The 19,980-nt window shown below is 48.3% G+C and overlaps 1 protein-coding gene across 6 annotated transcripts in view; it reads left to right on the top strand.

Annotated features, from left to right (window-relative positions):
• The first annotated feature begins 889 nt into the window (after positions 1 to 889).
• The window catches only part of LOC144110120 (putative maltase-glucoamylase 2), a 39,118-nt gene continuing 20,027 nt past the window's right edge, over positions 890 to 19,980 (top strand). For all 6 annotated transcript variants that reach the window (XR_013309706.1, XR_013309705.1, XR_013309707.1 and 3 more), the window contains exons 1-14: positions 890 to 1,272; positions 3,159 to 3,293; positions 5,246 to 5,496; positions 6,818 to 6,984; positions 7,373 to 7,541; positions 8,588 to 8,684; positions 10,954 to 11,066; positions 11,832 to 11,957; positions 12,411 to 12,545; positions 12,931 to 13,083; positions 14,006 to 14,122; positions 16,207 to 16,336; positions 17,751 to 17,892; positions 18,930 to 19,063. Coding sequence is in view for 3 of the 6 variants with exons in the window: in XM_077642943.1 (XP_077499069.1) it covers positions 1,269 to 1,272; positions 3,159 to 3,293; positions 5,246 to 5,496; positions 6,818 to 6,984; positions 7,373 to 7,541; positions 8,588 to 8,684; positions 10,954 to 11,066; positions 11,832 to 11,957; positions 12,411 to 12,545; positions 12,931 to 13,083; positions 14,006 to 14,122; positions 16,207 to 16,336; positions 17,751 to 17,892; positions 18,930 to 19,063 (1,873 nt within the window). In the remaining 3 variants the exon portion in view is untranslated. The remainder of the gene's footprint in view (positions 1,273 to 3,158; positions 3,294 to 5,245; positions 5,497 to 6,817; positions 6,985 to 7,372; positions 7,542 to 8,587; positions 8,685 to 10,953; positions 11,067 to 11,831; positions 11,958 to 12,410; positions 12,546 to 12,930; positions 13,084 to 14,005; positions 14,123 to 16,206; positions 16,337 to 17,750; positions 17,893 to 18,929; positions 19,064 to 19,980) is intronic.

Genomic DNA, 19,980 nt, shown 5'->3' with positions numbered 1-19,980 from the left:
AGTTGCTGTTCTCTTGCCAGACTGTTGAGCATTTCTTCGGTTTTCTGCATGTTTGTTCTTAGACCCACCGTTCTGCTCGGCCTGTTGAACTAATTTATCGTGCTTTGCAGTTCATCTCCTGAGTGACTTGGCAAGGCAATGTCAGCAGCAAATCACAGATTGCTTAAATATTCTACATTAACGCTCATCCCGAGGTATTCCCAATACAGGGCTCTGAACACCTCCTGTAAACAGGCGGTGATTAGAATTGGCAAGATTGTGTCTCTCTTCCAGACAACCTTTCTTATTGGAATTTTATTGCTGACTTTATGCGGGACTCAAACTTGAGTTGGCGCTGAGTTGGTACGCTGTACTGTTGACGGTTCGGAAACATGCATCTGTGACCCAATGGCTCATTTAAAGGAATAAGTCTTTTAGTTCGTGACACTGTTCACATCAAACGAGCATAATAGAATGATTGAATATAGCGAGGTAAACGCGACAGGCGCTCCACACTTCTTCCCAGAGTCACTAAAAACTCCCATCACAGCAGTTCGCACTACCCCAGCTGTCACTGAAAATCACACGAGATATTTTTTATGCAATATTCCTTTTCGTTCCTCCACGTCAACTCCTATAGCCAGGAGGTCAGCTATGCAGTTTCCTGTTTTGTCTTCCTTTTTTCTTTCAGTCCCACCTTTATCCCTCCCTTGCGGCGCGATTCTGGTGTCCGCCGAGATGTGGGACAGATACTGCGCATTTCCTTTCCCAAAAACCAATTTATCAATTTGCCAAAAGCTCTCTTAAGCTGATTAGACGTGATACTTCTGCCATTATTTTATGATGATGATGATGATGATGATGATGATCACTACAAACACGATCATCATCACGGCATTTGTGAGCGGGAAGAAGAAAACGCCACCGCCGTTCGCCGGGGTGGTTTGGGAACCGGCGGCCCGGGCTCCCGGGCCCTGCAGCTGCTGCAGGCGTCTTGCCAGCAGTTCCAGCACTCGCTCTGTTTCCGGGGGGCGACGGGGGAAGCGGCCTCGCCCCAACGCCTGGCCTCGGGCGACCAAAATTCTCACCGCGACTCGTTCGGGCCTATGCGCCAAGCCCGTAAAACCACCGTCCAAACCGCGTCGTTGGCAGCGCGGCTGGGACTCTGGGAACGTCGCGGCGAGCTCGACACCACCGTTCGACGCTGATCGCTGACTGGAGCAGAAAACAGCGTTCATGTTTGTTCGAACGACTGCTGCCAGTTAGGTTGCAACAGCGAACAGACCAAAATGAGTGAGTACACATGTTCTACCAACGCCAAGTGACACGCGAAGGAGGCATTTGAAACAGCAGCACCAAAGCGAGAAAGACGTGTATGTGTTGAGTGACATGTTAACGGATCTCGCATGCGTTTTGTGATGACGGCCTGTGCGGCCGAGTGAAGTTGGTCAATTCTCAGCGGTGGCGTTGTACTAACAGGGTTTTATTCAGAGGACAAGGTTATAGGCATATGACAAAAGCTCGTGACATAAAACATCCATTAGGCAAGTGGATTCCAAGAAAAGGCAAGCGTCGCAATGGGCGACAGAAAGTTAGGTGGGCGGATGAGATTAGGAAGTTTGAGGGGATACGGCGACCGCAGCTGGCAAAGGACAGGGTTGATTGGTGAGATATAAGAGAGGCATTCGCCCTGTAGTGGGTGTAGCCGGGCTGATGATGATGATGGTGATGTATGCATGCAGACAAGTAAGAAGACAAGCCATTGAAACAAACCGAAACCAAGCTCCCGACAAAACATGTTACTTCTTTGCAAGGTAATATTTTTGTGCTTTGTGTCCGCATTGTATTAATCTTATTCGTGTTTCATTTGACGTTGATAGTAAGTTTACCGCTATGCCATGCTGTAAGAATCGACAAAGGTGTGAACGAGAACGAATCTTGTGCTTCTGAATGATGGCTAAAGCGCATATAATTCCAAGAACTTGCGTGTATACATGAACAATAGTGAACAACTATTGTGATGATGATGATCGTGCCTTACTTATAGCGTAATCTTGTTTCCGTGTACGCCGATCACATGGAAATCAGTTTTAGGCCCTTGTAACCTTACAACCCGTAAGCGCCAAATCTAGCTAGCTGTGTAGAACCTATCTAGGCTTGACATAACGATGTCTTAAAATTTAATATTGAAAAAAAATCATCCCGTCTGCCTTCTTCTATAATGTAACCCAACCGTGTTAAAATTTCTTCTCAGACATCAGTACTTATCTTGGGGCCGGAAAGACAGACGAAGGGCCGTGCGATACCAATCAACAAATTTCAACGGGAAGCGGAGTACAAAGCATAAATACTCCCAAAGAAGCACGTGACAGGTCCCTGTCTGCACGCTCTTTCTAATTACTACCGTACCGTTGCTGTAATACAAAACTACTGCTATATACTGCCGCGAATCTTAGCACTGATTCTTCGTTCACACTCAGCGCCGCCGGCACGCCGTGTTTATAGTTTCGTTTGTGACGCGAGATGCGACCAAATCTGCCTCGAGTACGCTTGTTTTTACGCCTCCGCCTTGTCATTCAATTCTTTGTGGGCGCGAGTCAGCCCCATAAAAAGTTTCGTTCGGAAGTCTTTTCGCTCTTTGCCTGCTCGCCGGACTGCCGTCACCACTACATGACAATACTGTTACTATCTTTTACCATGAGGAGCGAGCTGTGGACAGGAAAATGATAGGGAGCAGAATGGTCAGGGAACGAACGCGAGTTAGTGATATCTTCGCAGGAATCAAGAAGAAATGGGCATTGGAGGGGCATGTAATATGAAAGTGCGTTGACCAGTGGTCCCTAACATAACAGGGTAGATTCCAAGAGGAGGCAACGTACAAGAGAGTGGATGGGATTAAGAAGTTTGTAGGGATAAGGTGATCGCAGGTGGTACACGGCAGGGTTAATTGGAGAGATATGGGAGAGGCCGTTGTCCTGCAGCGGATGTAGATTAACGATGATTACGATTATGATGATGATGGGGACCATTGACTGAAGCACAAACCCATGGACACCACAAATAATGCCATTCGCATTCGGAAGTTCATTCGACGCGGGCCAAAAGTTGTGTCCAGTCGTGGCTATATATCCGTCGCTTGGAACACACGTGACCATGTCACGTGGTCCTCTACCTCGCAGGTGGCAGGTGGACGCAGGTGGTGTTCGTGGTGTCCGCCATCCTGGGCGCGTACATCTACAACCGGCAGCGTGGCAGCTTCTACCACTTCGAGCCGCCATTGGACGAGAGGATACCGTGTGCTGCCGTGCCTTCGAGTAAGGGGTGGCGTAGACACGTGGCTGAATAATGGCGCTGTTGGGGTATGATAGACGTAGTCGCGGGATTAGGGAAGAGTGAGGCGGAGCGGCGCATGGAGAAAAATACAACATTTTAGTACTTAGCGCCGCTTAATATTAATTCGATTAACTTAGAAGCCTTATTGGGGGGGAAAATGTATGGTCGGTCTCTAATTCCCCCATTGGCTGAAAGGAAGTGACGCCACCAGACTGGAAGTGACGACACTTCCTGTAAAGACAAGCAACACCTAATGCAATCGCACTGACAATGCATAAGGTAATACTGTATCCCTCTGCATTTTTTAAACGTGCAATGAAACTGAATATGTATATGGTATGACCCGCCCTGTTTCTACTGCAACTCAGCTTAAGGCTGACAAAAATGTTTTTTCTATGCAGAGAAAAAAAAAAGCGAATTGAGCCTTGCTGAATGGCAAAGTGGCCGAAAAGGTGTTAATTTATGCAGGCTATTTTTTTTTCGGTATTGTGCAGCTCAACCAACCTAACGTTCTGAATTGTCGTAAGCGTTTAGTGATTAGGGTTAGAGAGAAAACGGTGATACTCCGACCAAATTCTCATGGGAGAACCGACGTTTCGGTGCTAATTTGGCACGTTGCTTGCTTGCTTGCTCCCTTGCTTACACCCAGTCAACCCTGAAGAAGGTGCCGAGTTGGCGCCGAAACTCGGTTCTCCCATGGGAATTTGGATTTAGTATCACAGTTTTCTCTCTAATTCGCCTCTCGAGCAGGAAGATTTCTGCCGAAATTTTCACGTTCGAACGCTTAGTTATCACAAATGGTTATCGGTCTTATCTTATGCAAAGTTTAAGAATTTTTGTGCCTCGCGTTTTTAAAACACAATCATATTTAGGAAAATTCAGAGAAATTACTTCAGCAGCAGCGTATACACGCGGGACAAAATGCGATTATATGGTGTTCCGCAGGGCTGAAGTGAAGGTCTGGACGTATACAAAAGAAAAACAATGATTGCCACCTAGCACGCAGACGACAGACAGGAATAAAAAGGGAGTAAACTATCCTCTAGCGGACTCCCATATAAGCGCGCTTGTGTTCAGAGTGTACATCAAGCGTTTTGGTGTCCCCAAAGGCGCCCACCAGAGAACAGTAAAGAAAGCGATAGAGTATGAAATGCAAGATCTGCATAAAACGTACTTGGAACCTGGGCGGCACACACTTTCCGGCGGGCAAGAACAGCTACTTGTGCAACACATTTTCACAACGCAGGTACAGCAAGGTCTGTTCGGCATGACTTATACAATCATATTCAAAACCTCGTGTTCACGAGCTTCGAATCGAACCAAATCACATGCATGTCCATTCCACAGGGCTGGGCGAAAGGGCAACAGCTGTGGTACTAAAACAGGAAAAAGTTGATACGAAGGCAGGACATAAAAAACAATCGTGTTGCCAGGTAACACGCTATACTTGGGTGTCGAACTGCCCTGCTGTCATGCACTGCTGGTCATGATGCAAAGGCTTTTTTCCAGGATAGCAAACCTGCATTTACAATTGCCATTTTCACTATACCTTTGTCACTCACTTGTTTTTTTCTACTACATGAACGAACGAACGAACGAACGAACGAACGAACGAACGAACGAACGAACGAACGAACGAACGAACGAACGAACGAACGAACGAACGACCGACCGACCGACCGACCGACCGACCGACCGACCGACCGACCGACCGACCGAACGAACGAACGAACGAACGAACGTACGAACGAACGAACGAACGAATGAATGAATGACTGAACTATTGAATGAATGAATGAATGAATGAATGAATGAATGAATGAATGAATGAATGAATGAATGTGCAAAGTCAGCGACCCAAGTCGTGCAACTAATTCCTCTTTCCGGATAGTCCTCTCCCTGTGGCGGCTTTAATGCTCGGATGTGGGCGCAGTGATGGAGCGTCGCGAGGACTGCGAGGCGGCCGTGTGCCTGTGGAAAGAGGCCGAGGCCCCGTACCCGCGCTGCTTCCAGCCGGCCCACTACTACGGCTACCGGCTGCTGGGCTACTCGGCGCAGGACTCGGACCGCGTCACCTTCAACCTGAGCTACGCGGGCGGCGCGTACAGCCCCTACGCAGACAGCATCATACCGTCCGTGCTGTTCGAGCTGCGCAAGTACAGCGACCGCATCGTGCGCTTCAAGGTATACCTACGTCTGCACCAACACTGCACGCGTTGCCGTACGACGTGTCGCTATCTGCTGGCTAGGCTGTAAACCTAAATGTCCCTTCCTGTGGATGCTATTCATGTTGTTGTGCATTATTAGGTGAGGCAGGTAGGATGGATGACTGTCTGACTGACTGCCTGACTTGATTGTCTGAATGACTGACTGGTTGATTGATTGACTTATTGAAATCCTTATGATTGATTGATTGATTGATTGACTTATGAAATCCTTCCAATATTTGCGTTGTATACTTATAGACTACTATTATGTTACAAATCTCACCTAAAACACCCCGACAACCTCATCATTTTGCTTGCACAACTCAGAGAAAACGCCCGCTGCCGTGACACAAGACACAGAGAAATTTGGTTTACCCCAACACCAAGAGCCTATTATGTGAATCAATCCTTATGTTATAACCTTTCAATTCTGCTGAACAGATTAAACGAAGAAAATTTTGACATAACCCGAAAATCAAAACACGAAATTCGGGAATACTGCCGGGAGATTTCTTTTCCTTGAGAATTTCAGATGCAATCTTTCTGATTATTATGCACCATTCTTTGTATGAATTTCAGATGCAATCTTTCTGATTATTATGCACTATTCTTTGTATGATTATCTATGACCTTTTCATCGCATCGCATTTTATTTTGTCATTTTTGCATGATGTGCATAGGTGGCCTGCGAAGTGTTGATTTATTTACTTTTGCTTTGTATGTATGTATTTTTGTTGTATGTATAGCCGTCGCTTTTCCTCCTGTACTGCCGGGTATGTAAAGGAGCCGGGACCACTGTCAAGCTGTCGCCACAGCTTTTAGTCCCGGCTCCTCCTTTGTAAGAAAGGAATAAATTTCAACTTCAACTTCAACTTATTGATTAACTGACTGACTCAGTGACTGATTGATTGACTGAGCGGCTAGCTGACTGATTTGTTGATTGATTGACTTCATTGACTGACTGACTTATTGGTTGATTGACTGGCTGAAAAATGTCTGATTGGTTGGTTGACTAACTGATTGACTGACTTATTAACTGGCTGACTCACTGACTGGCTGGCTAGCTGACTGACTGATTGGTTGATTGTCTTGATTGAGCGTATGATTGATTGGTTGATTCACTGGCTGATTGACTGACTGACTAATTGTTTGATTGGCTGATCAATAGATTGTCTGGGTGAGTGAGTGAGTGGACAAATGGCGTTCGATGCATGATCAATACCACTGAACTCTTGCACAGCGGCTTGAATTGGCTAAAAGTTTTGCACCGAAGCGTTGACCCCGCGACGTCGTCGCAGTTTAGCAACGGGGCCGAGCGCCGCTACGAAGTGCCGGTGCAGGACACGTTCGAGTTCCTGCGCAATCCCCAGCAGTCGTACAACCCGCGCTACTCCTTCAAGATGGGCACCACCAAGCGAGGATTCTTCTACTTCAGCCTGCTGCGACGCCACACCGACGTCAAGCTGTGAGTGGTTCCGGATAGCGCACCGGGTGCCGAATGACAGTCCTTCCTTCTGATTTAACCCGAAGTCTTTGATTGTACCAATCGCGGAACTCCTCGCCGGTTCCATGTAACCAAAATCTGGCACGTAGATTCGCTCATAAGTCGGAGATTATTGGTCTGTCGCGCCGCCTGCCTCATTTTATACGAACTGTTTAATGCTGCTCCGAACCCGGTCATGCCGGAAAGAGAAACATTGGAAATTTCTACTTAAGGTCGATAGGTGGCGCCTCCATCTGCAAACTCTCCCAAAACTGACCGCAAGTCATGCCCCGGATTTCGATTACGAGCTTCGTGACTCGCAGGAGTAAAGATCTCAGCTTTGACCATGCGACACATGTGGTGGCCGCAGCATCGACACCAGCATCGGCGGCCTGGTGATGACAAACCAGTTCCTGCAATTCGTCACGTACCTGCCATCGACGAACGTGTACGGCTTCGGGGAACTCATGCACAGGAGGCTGAGGCACGAATTTGACTTCTCCACGCACGCCATGTTCGCCAGAGACCAGATGCCCAAGGTGCGCCTGCATCCAGCTCAGTAAAGCGGCAGCTTGGGTCAGTTTGCTTGACTTTCTAGGCAGGGGGTACAGTGCACAAGACAAAGGCGTACAGACACAAGCGCTTGACTTGGCCCAAAACTCAAGTTTAAAACTAGTTCCAATGGTACCATTAACGTTCTTGACTGGAGCCAGGCACGCAGATCGTACCGTCAAGTAGCCATAGAGTGGATGGCTCATTGGACATCGAGGGAGTTCCAACGCCGCCATTTTCCTGTTGCTGTAAACGGCCGTTCGAATACATAAAGAATATACTCAGTCAATAGCAGTCAAATCCGTGTCTTCCCCGCAAGACATCGAGGGGCAGAGTACTTCTCTAAGAAGCATTGTACCCTCCTCAGCCTAACAGTAGCCCCCAATAGACCACCGGCTGCCTGCGTTCTGCGTAGCAAAAATTACTTTTCACTGGTTGCTTTAGCAGCGATTATAACCAACCAGCACAGGTGCCCCAGGAATTTCTAATATTTCGTCAAGTAAACTTGCTCAAGTGCTTTCTTTCCGCCATAGATTTTCAACAAGCTCTCCTTGGAAAGCCAGTACGCGATGCTAGTCCCGCTGAGAAGAGACTGCTCTAATAAGAGCTTGTCTTGGGATTCCACATTGTTAACAAAGGACTATGCATCAATTATAGCGCCGTCACCTTTTTCATTAAACGAATGCCCTGGGTATTACTCAGTCATCTAGCGCAGCTTAAGCTGATGCTTAAAGAAAGTAACATCATTGTATATACGTTGCGCAAACAAAAATTTGTGATAAAAGAAACCGCGAATGATGCGCTAGGAAATACACCAATTTGTGCGATTTGAGATTTTTTTTATTGCGCAAATATGCCCTTCGGCGTAAGAGGGTTATAGGTATATGTGCGGGCCGGTGTCGGCTATGAATGCCAACAAGGCCCGCTAATAGGGTATTGGGAGCTTTTCGATGCCATCTGTTGAAAAGCAGAGTAATTATATCGCTGGTGTGCATGTATGTTCCTGCTTCCTCTCTCGCTGTGTTTCTAAAAGGACAAAAACAACCTGTACGGTGTCCACCCTTTCTACCTGTGCGTCGAGGAGGATGGCAAAGCACATGGTGTCCTCCTCCTCAACAGCAACGCCATCGGTGAGTTTACCGAGTATCGCTCGCCCTTACTCTGTTCGCAATGTCCATTTTAATTGGTCGCTGGGGAAAGGAAATGGCGCAGTATCTGTCTCGCATCTCGGCGTACACCTGAACCGCGCCGTGAGGGAAGAGATAAAAGAGGGACTGAGAGAAAAAAGATCCCTGAAACTTAAACAAGGCAGAACAAAGAACAAAAAAAACAACTGTTCAAAAATGTTCTTTTTCGGTTCCATCACTTTCTTTTTTCACTATGGTTTCTGAACATGGTACGCAACCGTGTTCATTCGGAGGTTCCTCTGGGCAAAAGCAAGTGTAAAAGCGTGTTATGGAGACATATGTAGATGTTCCTGGGCATATTTTCACCCGTTAATTCTGAACAAATGTACAAAGAGCGCATACTCGGATATGTAAATAGTTCCGTTGACGCTGATCACGAATGTAATGCACTGACACTGGTGCTAGCTCAGTTTCTCCTTCATTGCTGCTTATCGCGGGTGACTTTCTGCCAGCGCCAGTGGGCCTAAATTTCTCCTGGGCTCCGATAAAGCACCACCCCCGGCTCTATACCGCTGGTATCAGCTATTCGACAAGACAGATGATAATGGTGTCTTCAACTGGTAGCTTTGATCCTCGAACCTAGAGCGCGTCTAGGGTAGTGAGCGGGATTCTCAGGAGGCACCGCCTAAGCCTTTTCCATGCTTGCAAACGAAGTTATTGATGCTATTGCGTTGATCGGTGCTGCTATGCACCACGACTAAACGTTTCAGGCGCTTGAACAGACATTGATGCACTTCGTTAAACTGTAACCAGTGTGGAACTTGAGCGCAGGAACATCGAATCGCTGTCACGCCGCCACTTGGCAGCGCACTGTCACGTCACCATTTTGCCACGCACTCTCACGCCGCCACTTTTTTTCGCGTACTCTTATGACACCACTTTTTCGCGCACTGTCATGCCATCACTTTTTTCGCGCGTTGTCATGTCACCACTGTTTCGCGAACTGTCACGCCACCACTTTTCCCGCATTCTCACGCTATCACGTTTTCGCGCACTGTCACGCCACAATTTTGTCGAGCACTGTCATGCCACCACTTTGTCGTGCGCACTTTTACGCCATCGGTTTTTCGCGCACTGTCAGGCCATCATTTTTTTGCGCACTGCCACGCCACCATTTTTCGCGCACTGTCACGCCACCACTTTTTTCACGCACTGTCACGCCACCACCTTTTCGATCACTGTCACGCCACCACTTTTTTCACGCACTGTGACGCTACCACTTCTTCGCGCACTGTCACGCCACCATCTTTTCGCTCACTGTCCCGCCAACACTTTTTCGTGCACTGTCGCGTCACCACTATTTCGCGTGCTGTCACGCCATCTATTTTTCGCGCACTGTCACCCCACTACTTTTTCGCGCACTGTCACGCCGCCACTTTACCGTTTTGCCGCCTGCAATCTGGCAATCGCGCCATGGTGCACCGCTGGCTTTCAAGAGGCACGTTGAGATTGATAGAAAGTATCAACGTTACCTAAAACGTCCTGTCGCTCCGTCTTCTTTTACAAAGCGTGCGGGAGCGGTCGGCCCTGGGGGCCTAGAGCAACTAAAGGCGGACGCTCCAAAATAAGCGGCCGAATATGGTTAGAACGCTCGGTATCGACCAAGCGAATGTGACGGCTCTTTTCCGAGAGCTCTACAGCGCTCGAAAGCAGCCAGTGGAAGATTCCATAAAAATTGAGCCAAACCGAAAGAAAGCGGCCGCCTAGTTTTCTATAGCAGCCCTAGATTTTCTTCGTTTCACCAAAATTTTGTGGTCACCTTGAACACCACCTGGATAATTTTGAAAGCGAACGTTACCAAGTATTTGAAGCCCTAACGCTGCGCAAGGCGAAGCTGTCTAGCCGTGAGACATAAGTGCCCAGGAACCAATTGCTGCTGTTATTGTGTCGTCTACATTAATCGGGGGAAAAATTACACGATTCTAAATATATAGGCTTGGCTGCACTGCCATTCCTTGTACATACCTGCAAAGCATGGCGTTTCGGAAGTTTGAAAATCGGGGCAGGAGGCTCGTGTTGTGGCGTGTGCTCATCCCTGTTGTTCAACCAAAAGCGCTAGTATCTGAAACGCTGTACAGTATACGGACATGCCTTCGAATATAGGCCGTATCAAATACGCAGTGCCGCTTCACTATGCATAGGCTAATATATCGTGTTCCGCTTCAGATGCTAAGAAGAACTGACGCTTGGCGTCGCTCCCGCGCATGTGCAGAGTACACACTGCTCAAGGCACCGGCCCTGCGTCTGGCCGCCATCGGCGGCGTGCTCGATTTCTTCCTCTTCGTGGGAGACAACCCCGCACAGGTCATCGAACTCTACGCGAGTGTACGTAACGATTGGCCCACCCGGGTTTTCCACCGCCTTGGGTTTTGCCTATTTTATGCATGTTGTACGGCATGGCTGTGTACAGCCTCATCCTTCTAGTGCTCCGTTTCTTTCTTTATTCGAGCCATTGCAAAGACACCTGAGATACTAGGATGTCTTAACATAGCTTCATCCGGGATCTGTTACCGTGATCGTTACTGCGGGAGCTGTCTGCGCATGCGCAAATGGCCCCGAGGTGCACACACCTGCCACTGCGTACGCGCAGCTGAGTCCCAGAGAAGCGGATCATGGTAGCGGCACGCGGAACGCGCTATGCTAAAAGGAGAGAGGTTTAGCAGAACGAGCTCTAGCATAGCGTGATCTGCGGCCGCTAATTGCTGATCACCCGGAGGGCGCCAGATGGCACCAGCTGCGTGCATCCGCGTTAACTATGCCTCCACTGTCTTCGCGTAAGAGCGAAGGAGCTAAGCGCTCTTTTAGTGTTACAATCGACGCTTATGATGAAGGCTCGCGTGAGGCATTATTCTAACAAAATATTAGCCAGATTGCCAGAAGACTTCATTAAGATCCTGGTGACTGCAAAAACAAAGACGTGGAACCTTGCAAAAATATCTAGAGGCCGATGTCGCGGTCACCTGACCTATATGCTGAATGGGATGCTGTCGAAGCTTATTTTTCCTTCCAAGGAACTGTTCGTCACGGGAAAACTCTTGGGACGAGCTTTGAAAGAGGAGCACTACATCATCAGAACTTCTTTGCCCGCAGGTGATCGGCAAGCCCTTCATGCCTCCGTACTGGGCGCTGGGATTCCAGCTGTCTCGCTACGGCCACGAGTCGCTGGAGAAACTGAAGAAGGTGCTGGAGCGAAACCACAAGGCTGGCTTCCCGGTGGTAAGTACACGAACGACACGTGAAACACACACCACCTACTACTTATCCAGGTACAGCTGCCTCTGAGGATTCTTGATGTTGACTGCAAGGCATGCCAGCAAGTAAGACCGGACGCGGTCGTATAGCACAGAGCCGACACTTCAAACTTAACTCGAATGACGGGGTATCAAAGCAAACAAACAACGCTAAGGAATAGCCCTTTTATGCGCCCCTTTGACGTCCTCTGACGTCCCTGTATGCTTCAGACATTGCTGTTATTATGACTCTGTCTTCCTTCGAAACACTTCGAAACTTGGAGGAAAACTATGCAAAAGATTTATCAGGAGGTGGTGCTCTTTTCGTGGCTAGTTGCGTCTTTCAACAGGGAGCAGGTGTCAGTAGAGGCAGTCTTGGTAAAAGTACCAAGCATTGTGTCGTGTGGTGGCTGCCCGCGCCACGTGTTGGTGGGCGCAGGATGTGCAGCACTTGGACATCGACTACATGGAGAACGGGACGACACTCACCGTTGACCCGGTTCGCTACGCCGGTCTGGCCGAATTCATCAACGAGCAGCGGGAGAAGAACGGCCTGCGATTCGTCGCCAACCTGGTATGAATGCGCTAATTCCCTCCCGCCAATCGGAATTATTCGGTCTGGTGACGTCACTTTCCTTCCGCTATTCGGCGAATTTTGTGACCAACGACATATTTTTTTTCGATGAGGCTTCGAATGATACCGCGTTAACAATTCATATTTTTATGCCTCGCGTCACAGGTGATACTTCGGCTATTGAAGCGTTGGTTAGAACAGCGCGTAACGAGGACAGCACAGAGTAGCAGACGACTAACACGAACGACTTGTGTTCGTCGTCTGCTACTCTGTGTTGTCCTCGTCTCGCCTCGTTTTTACGAACGAGAACCCTTTGCTCGTGACAGCATGTTCATGCTAACAGTGCGAAAGGTCGTCTGCTGGGGTGTGCCTGACTGCAACGCAGTCGCCGGCGCTGCCAAGCACGGTTGCCAACTACACACCGTTCTTGCGGGGCCGCCAACAGAAGGTGTTCGTCGCGTATCCGACCAGGACACCGCTCGAGTCGCAGAGCGTGCCGCCCGTTCCGTTCAAGACGCACAACATCATGTTCGGAATCGTGAGTGCATCGTCTCTGACTGCCGTTGGTCATCCTTGACTCCTCAACGCCGATTGTGGGAAACCAGTCGCAGTCCAGTGTTTTAGGGGAGTCCTCCAAAATGAAGCAGATTTACTAATTAGCATTTACTAAAACCGTAGCCATGCGGCTACAAACAAAAGCTATACAACTTTTCCATAACTTCGTAGTTGAAGAGAATTTCGTCCTTGTTCACGGTTTATACCCGGGACCACCACCTGTCAGGGGCAAGCGCTCTACCAATTGCGCTAAACAGGAAATAGTAGGGCGATAGCGTATTGATCAATAACTGCGAGCAGAAACGGCGCTTATCCCGTGCTTTAGGGGAATCCACGAAGGTGGAGTAGATTTATACTAAGGGAGTGATTTATAATTTGCATCAGATTATAGTCCATGCATGCTTCGCTAAAGCCGGCTAGCGGACGTCTGTGCCCGATGAATAGAGTAACAAGAAAGTTGCCGAAGACAATCACGATTCTTATTTCGACGTACAAACTGCGAAGTATCCTTGTTTCTACAGCGCGAATTGTAATAATCAACGCGTGACGATACAATTTTTTGTGCGCAGATTGCACATCTGGCTCCCGCGGGCTATATAACGGGTGTGGACTGTATACCGGCAATTACAGTATACGTGGTTCTGATGTATCACTCGTTCGGGTTTGCGCTCGGCCTCTGGCCTGCAGGGAACAATTTTTTTTTGCCGCCATACAGTTCAACTTCACTGTGCCATACTTGTCTTCTACTGTACTGTGCCCGCTCTAACACTCCAGTCATTACTTTCTCTAGCATTAATGTCCATTGGAGCCCACAAGCACTCCACCATTTTGCAGAAAGAAAAAAAAATGGAATGCTGAATTGTGTTTGAAGAGAAATCTCTCCGACATTCTTTTCTGCTCCGCAGCTATGGCCCTGCAGCCCCGTGGCGTTCGTGGACTTTTTCAAGAAATCTACCGCCCTCTGGTGGACGAAGGAGCTGGCGGAACTGAGGAAGAAGCTGCCCTTCGACGGAATATGGCTGGTGAGTGACCTATTTCCTCCCATCCTTTCCTCTCTCCCTCACAACTACATGCAGGGTGTGTACCTTTTCTCAAAACCTTTATCAAGTTGCCTGCTATGGATGGTGTGCAAGAAGCGATGAGTGCCATGTGAGGCGTGCCATTTTTAAAGGACGATCTGGACGCGAAAATATGGTAGGCAGGGATTGAATGATGCTGCCATCTAGGTGCTCCCGGGAATAAATAGGCAGTTCGCTTCGAGAATTTAATGCGCTGACGCTTGTGTAAGGTGAACAGTCAGAAAAAATAAATGAACAGCACAGTGGAGAAAACACTAAAAAAATAGTCGAATAAAACCTCGTCTCGCACACTTTGCATCGCTCACTGGCGATTGTTTCTGTAGCGCTCAATAAAAAAAAAAGACCGGGATCACGTAGAATATCGAGGGTAGTGGATTTTAAGGCGACCTTTGAAATAGGCGGTCGCCTAATTTTTGTTGCCGAAAAAATTTTTCACGCATCCCCCCTGTCCTTGGTGACGAATACAGAAAAGCCTACATTTTCTAACAAAATTTATTTTGCAGCCCGTTCGCGTCTTGCATACTTCATACATCACACAGAAATTACAAGACATACGAAGCAAAAGTGGGCATGCAGAGACAAATCAACCACTAAACCAGTAACATAAAACAGCCATGTCCTATTTGATGTGAGCGCAAGCTTGAAAAAATTGCCGCTGATTTACTTAGTTAAGCTAAGTGCGACTTGGACGCGCTAGCAAGCTTGCATTTGTTTACCTTTGTTTATATTTTTATAAGCTTGAAAATTCGAGTTGGACTTAAACGTTCTCGCAATCGTTCCTCGTCTTTCCTGTTGCGGTAGGCGGCCTGATCTACCCGATGCGATTCGAGTCGCCGTTTTCTCTCTTACGCGATCTTTGAAAGCATTTGTATACCCGCCTATCGACTGCACGTTCCTGCGGAGACTTCATCATTCGCCTCTTCTTCAGCGCTGTTATTCGCGTTTCTCGCTTTTCATCTGTTTTTGCATCCCGCTAAGCAAGGTTATACTGCGTTCGTCGCTCTGCTTCAGATTGCTGCCTCGATATATCCACTGGATCGGTTGACTCACGCTGGCGTTCTCTTCCTTTGTGTTGCTGTTCAGCTTGCCCGGCACGTCAATTCGGCTTCGGAATCAATCGAAGGACTGAATTCATGCATAATTTACCGTTTGATGCAGTGCACGTTCCTCCGGCGACTTGATCCTTCGCTTCTCCACTTGGCTGCAGCTGGCACGAGGCCTTCCTTCCATTGGCTGCAGCTGATGCGACGATCCTCCGAGCTTACTTGAGATACCCCGAGGCTTCAACATGACGAATCACGGCTTTTTCGCTAGCGACCCATCTAGTGCTAGCACATTAAAACCACATGTGTTGAAATACATCAGAAGCCATACACTGGGGCGTCCCCATAGCCCTCTTGCAACTTGTCAACGCTAAACCCAACATACTATACCATGCCATCAAATCATGAACACTATCACCATGATACATTTTAATACAATAGCACTGAAGCCTCGTCAGGAAAAAAATGCGTCGTCGGTCACAGAATTCCCATGTCCGGAAGTGACATCACCTGAGTGGAAGTTACAGCAACAGGTTCTGATGTATCTACATGGCGTCCGTGTCGGCACCTCTATACATCGAATGATAACTTTTGCCTGGTCTAGTTGGTGCATAGCTAATGACGGAAACGCACAGGATCAGCGCCCGTCCTGTCTTGTGTGTTCCTTCTTAGTTCTTTTCGCGCTGTGGTTTCCGTCATTCCGCTATGTACCTTCGGGGAAACATGACCACTAGCTAGGGGATCCGGAGAGATGTCTCTTTGCGGGCAGACAGCGCGTAGGGGTCCGCAAACACAACCACGAGAGAATGTCGATGCAAAGGCATCAACAGCTTCTAATGCTCCAATGCATTGTTAACGCGTAATGTAATTAGCTCTCCTTGTGAATTTTTCTCACCGCGTGCACTCTTGGGTACGCTACAGAAATGCTCACATGTGTGACAGGAGCACACCCAGCTGATTTTCCTTGTGCATCGTTCGTCGCAGGACATGAACGAGCCAGCAGAGTTCAGCAAGAACCGGGGAGCCCTGACTCCTGACGTACGGAAGAAGTGCTTCAAGGACTGGAAGCTGGTCTGCCATGCGACCATATATGATGATCCGCCGTACCCAACTAGTAAGCAAGCCCTGCCGAAACAACTCTAACAGCGAGTTCGCTGCCAATGAAACGCAAGTCTCTGCATGCACGCCTTGTTTTCTGTCGCGGTTAACACTGGACTGAAGAGTGCCACCTGGCCGTGAATAACGTCTGCCTTAGGTGAAGAAAAGAACGCGGCAAACTTCGTATTTCACTTGGCAACGACCGGTGCAAAAACGTAGATTCTTCCTCTTGAATAGCAGCTGCGCCGTGATGCTGTGCTCTGCGCGCATGTTTTAACTGTGACGCCAGCCTAATGCGTCTTGTTAGGCTGGCATACAAACTTTGACAGCATTTCTTCTAGATTTGCCTTGAGAAAAGTTTTACTGTTATGGCTGAATCCACGTTTCACGCTCAACAAGAGCCAAGCCTAATACGCAACCTCCTTTTTCTGGCAACGTGGCAATACTCCTTTCATTGGTGTATGAAGAACTGCAGCTCCACGTTTCCCTTAATGTATTTTTAAAATGCTCTTTGCTCTTCGCCTCTGCTTTCCTCCGCCTACTCTATTCGCTCCCGCCGTACTCTCCACCTCCGCTTTTCACCTTGCGCTTTCTTAGCTCTCGTAGTACCCTCCTCCTCCGCTTTCTTTCTCGACCGCTCTGCCGTTTGCACCCTCATCGCCACCAGCAACGCTCGACCCAGGAATGGTAGTATAAGAGCTACGTTAAAAAAAAAGAGCATCTAAGTACAAAGTCGTGATTGACGCCTGTAAAGACTGAGGCTTGTTTAAAATATGTTTTCGGGACAAAAGGAGTTGAGATTACGCACATGCCTTTTCCCGTCTCTCGTAAGTTATTGGTGTGGTTTCAACATGGATAACCATCAAGTGGCCCTACTTTCTGCCCTGCCCGCGGCCACCCTTGGCACTCACTAGGTATAGCTCGCAACAGCTGGTCATTCAGAAGACACTCCCAGACTTCTAGCAACCCTCTATAACGAAGTGACGACAGTGCCTCTACCCTTTCTCTTTCCTTGCCCACTCTATGTTTCTTGCCTTTCTGTGGTTAGGGTCACTCCCAAGTCCCCATGACTGCACCCACTGGGCCATCAACCTGACTGCAGGCGGCAGAGCCTCCAATCCCCACGGGCCAGAGGCTTGTATTACAGCACCACAAAAAGCACATTTTAACTGGCGAGGAGGTGAATGCAGCAATGCCTTTTCATTGGTCAGAGAGCTGTTTCGTATTCCAGGAGGAGTGACGTTATTGCGTGTTCTGTTACGACGACCAACAGTAATATTACCACAATGACGACGACGAAGCTGCAGGCTCCATTAAACGTATCCGATACTCTTGTCGCTGCTAAGCTTTGGGAGGCCAACAGCTGTAGCCACAATCTACACCATCCGAGGTATAAATAAAGGTGTTTATTCTCTTTTCACTTACTGCAGGAGCAGCGACCCAGTATGGCCCTGAGGCCCGGCTCAGCGACCGCACTTTGTGCATGTCGGGCCGCTTTGGGGACACGGAGCGATACTGGCACTACGACGTGCACAACCTGTACGGCTGGAGCCAGATGCGAGTCACGCACGGGTAACTATGACGCTACCACGACACGTGCCCATCCTTCCCATTAACTATCATCAGTATCATCATACTTATCAGTATGATTTGGTCCTCTGTGAGAATAATTCCTCTCGTATTGCCGGATACAACTCAAGAACGAAGCGAAGCGGCTTTTCCCTTGTCAAAGGACCCCCTCCAGCCAAAGGCGTCGGCCGATTATCATGACCCTGCTAGGGTGATAATGCAGGGAGTGGCAGGCGAAAGGAGCTAGTCCCCTTCCTCCACAGCAGGGGGTAGTCCCCTCCCTCCACATTAGGGCCACTCCATGCATTGTCACGCTAGCAGCGTTATGAGAATCTGCCGATGCCATTGGCTGGAAGGGTACTTTGACGCGAAAAAAGTCGTTTCGTTCTTGAGTTGTATCCGACTACGGTGACCTCCAACTATCCCTTTTGAACGTGGTTAAGTTCACTGTGAGAATTCCTCTTCTAACTACCTCTAGCTGTTTCATTTTTTCTGCCAGCCCCAGCCTGCTACATGGCGCACTTACTATACCTTTTCGAAATGCCCTAGTAGATGACTTCCTTGTGGGCCTTTCATTGTGACTCATACAGTATCCCCAGATGTCTTAATCTACCGAGGGCGAGGGGAGTCTTCTTCTTCGGCAATAGATATCAGATAGGCGGTCCAGTATCTAACCACATGCCCTGGGAACTTTTGACCAGGAGTGTACAATCACGAACATAAGCTTGCGAGTTGCGAATCCGCAGGAAAAAGATTACTTCTGGATTGCCTGGCTAGCCATTCAGCTGGTATTCATTCTTTTGGATAGAGCCCGGATGTCTCCTAAAGTTTCTATACATTTCGTTGGTGTGCTTGCCTGACCGCACAAAAATGAATTATTTTCCGCTCATTAGCATAGCACAAAGTTTTATACATGACTGTATGTGATGTATAAGGTTCGAATTTGGAGTTAACTTCTATGTTTACTTGAACACGCGGATGAGAAGGTTTTACCTGGCACAGCTGAAATAACAATGCCCTGTGGTCGTTTGCGTGCCCAGGGCCCTCCAGGAGATCCTTGCTGAGCGGCAGCTGATTATTAGCAGGTCAACGTACCCCTCCAGCGGACGGTACGGCGGACACTGGCTGGGTGACAACCAGAGCACCTGGAGGCAACTCCATCGCTCCATCGTCGGTATGTTAACGTCCCACATGAAAACGTTTCCTATATACCAACTTGCGTCCCTTCTAAAACACCTCTTTCGGCGAGACCTGATTGGCTGGAATGCCGGAAACGGATGCGGAGGCTCGGATGCAGCGGAAAGTGTCAAAGAAACCGGGCAGTGACGTCACATAGATAGCGTACGCTGCTGTAATGAATGCCATGCTTACAGATACCAATGAAGTAAATAGCCAACATGACAATGCGCTCTGAAGCGCTTTGTCGTTGTTACTGGGTTTCTTGGCTCGTCAACTGGCTATAAATGATGCACAGGCCCCTCGATTTGTGTTATCTTGCTTTTAACAAAATGGATGCAGGATAAGTTTGCTCTATGTTTATGGCGTTTGACGATTCGGGAGCTCAAGACCCAACAAAAAAAAAATCGATTTGTTAAAATAGTTCACTTTATAAAAACTAGATGGCGCCACTATGACTGATTTTATGGTTGAGTCTGCGTACATTGAACTAAAAGTGGTCATCACAAAGTGAACAAGGGAGGGAGAACCTCAGGGTGCTTGCCAATGTTTCGACTAGTGGACTTGTCTTCCTCCCCGGAGGGATGACCCTATTTAAACCTCGCCAATGATGAACTCTTTTTCCAGACGAAGACAAGTCCTCTTGTCAAAACGTTAGCAAGTACCATGAGTTTTTCCATGCCTTATTCACTTTGTGATTATGAAGAACCATCTGACCAGCCTCTATCTACCATGGTTACGGGAAACACGGCGTAACAGCCCGCAGAATGCTTGTGTTTAGGTGTCATAAGCCAACGTGCATGTGCTGTCCTAAATCTCAGCCTTAGTTGTGCGAGCTTCTAGCATCATCAACGTGAGCAGTGTCTGGCAGCATGAACCTACTTATTGTATCGATAGCCAGATGTTGGGCGTCAC

This window comes from Amblyomma americanum, chromosome 11 (genome assembly GCF_052857255.1).
Source record: "Amblyomma americanum isolate KBUSLIRL-KWMA chromosome 11, ASM5285725v1, whole genome shotgun sequence".
Classification (NCBI taxonomy): Eukaryota; Metazoa; Arthropoda; class Arachnida; order Ixodida; family Ixodidae; genus Amblyomma; species Amblyomma americanum.
Note: the sequence above shows the minus strand (reverse complement) of the source record. Positions and strands in the feature narration are given on the sequence as shown.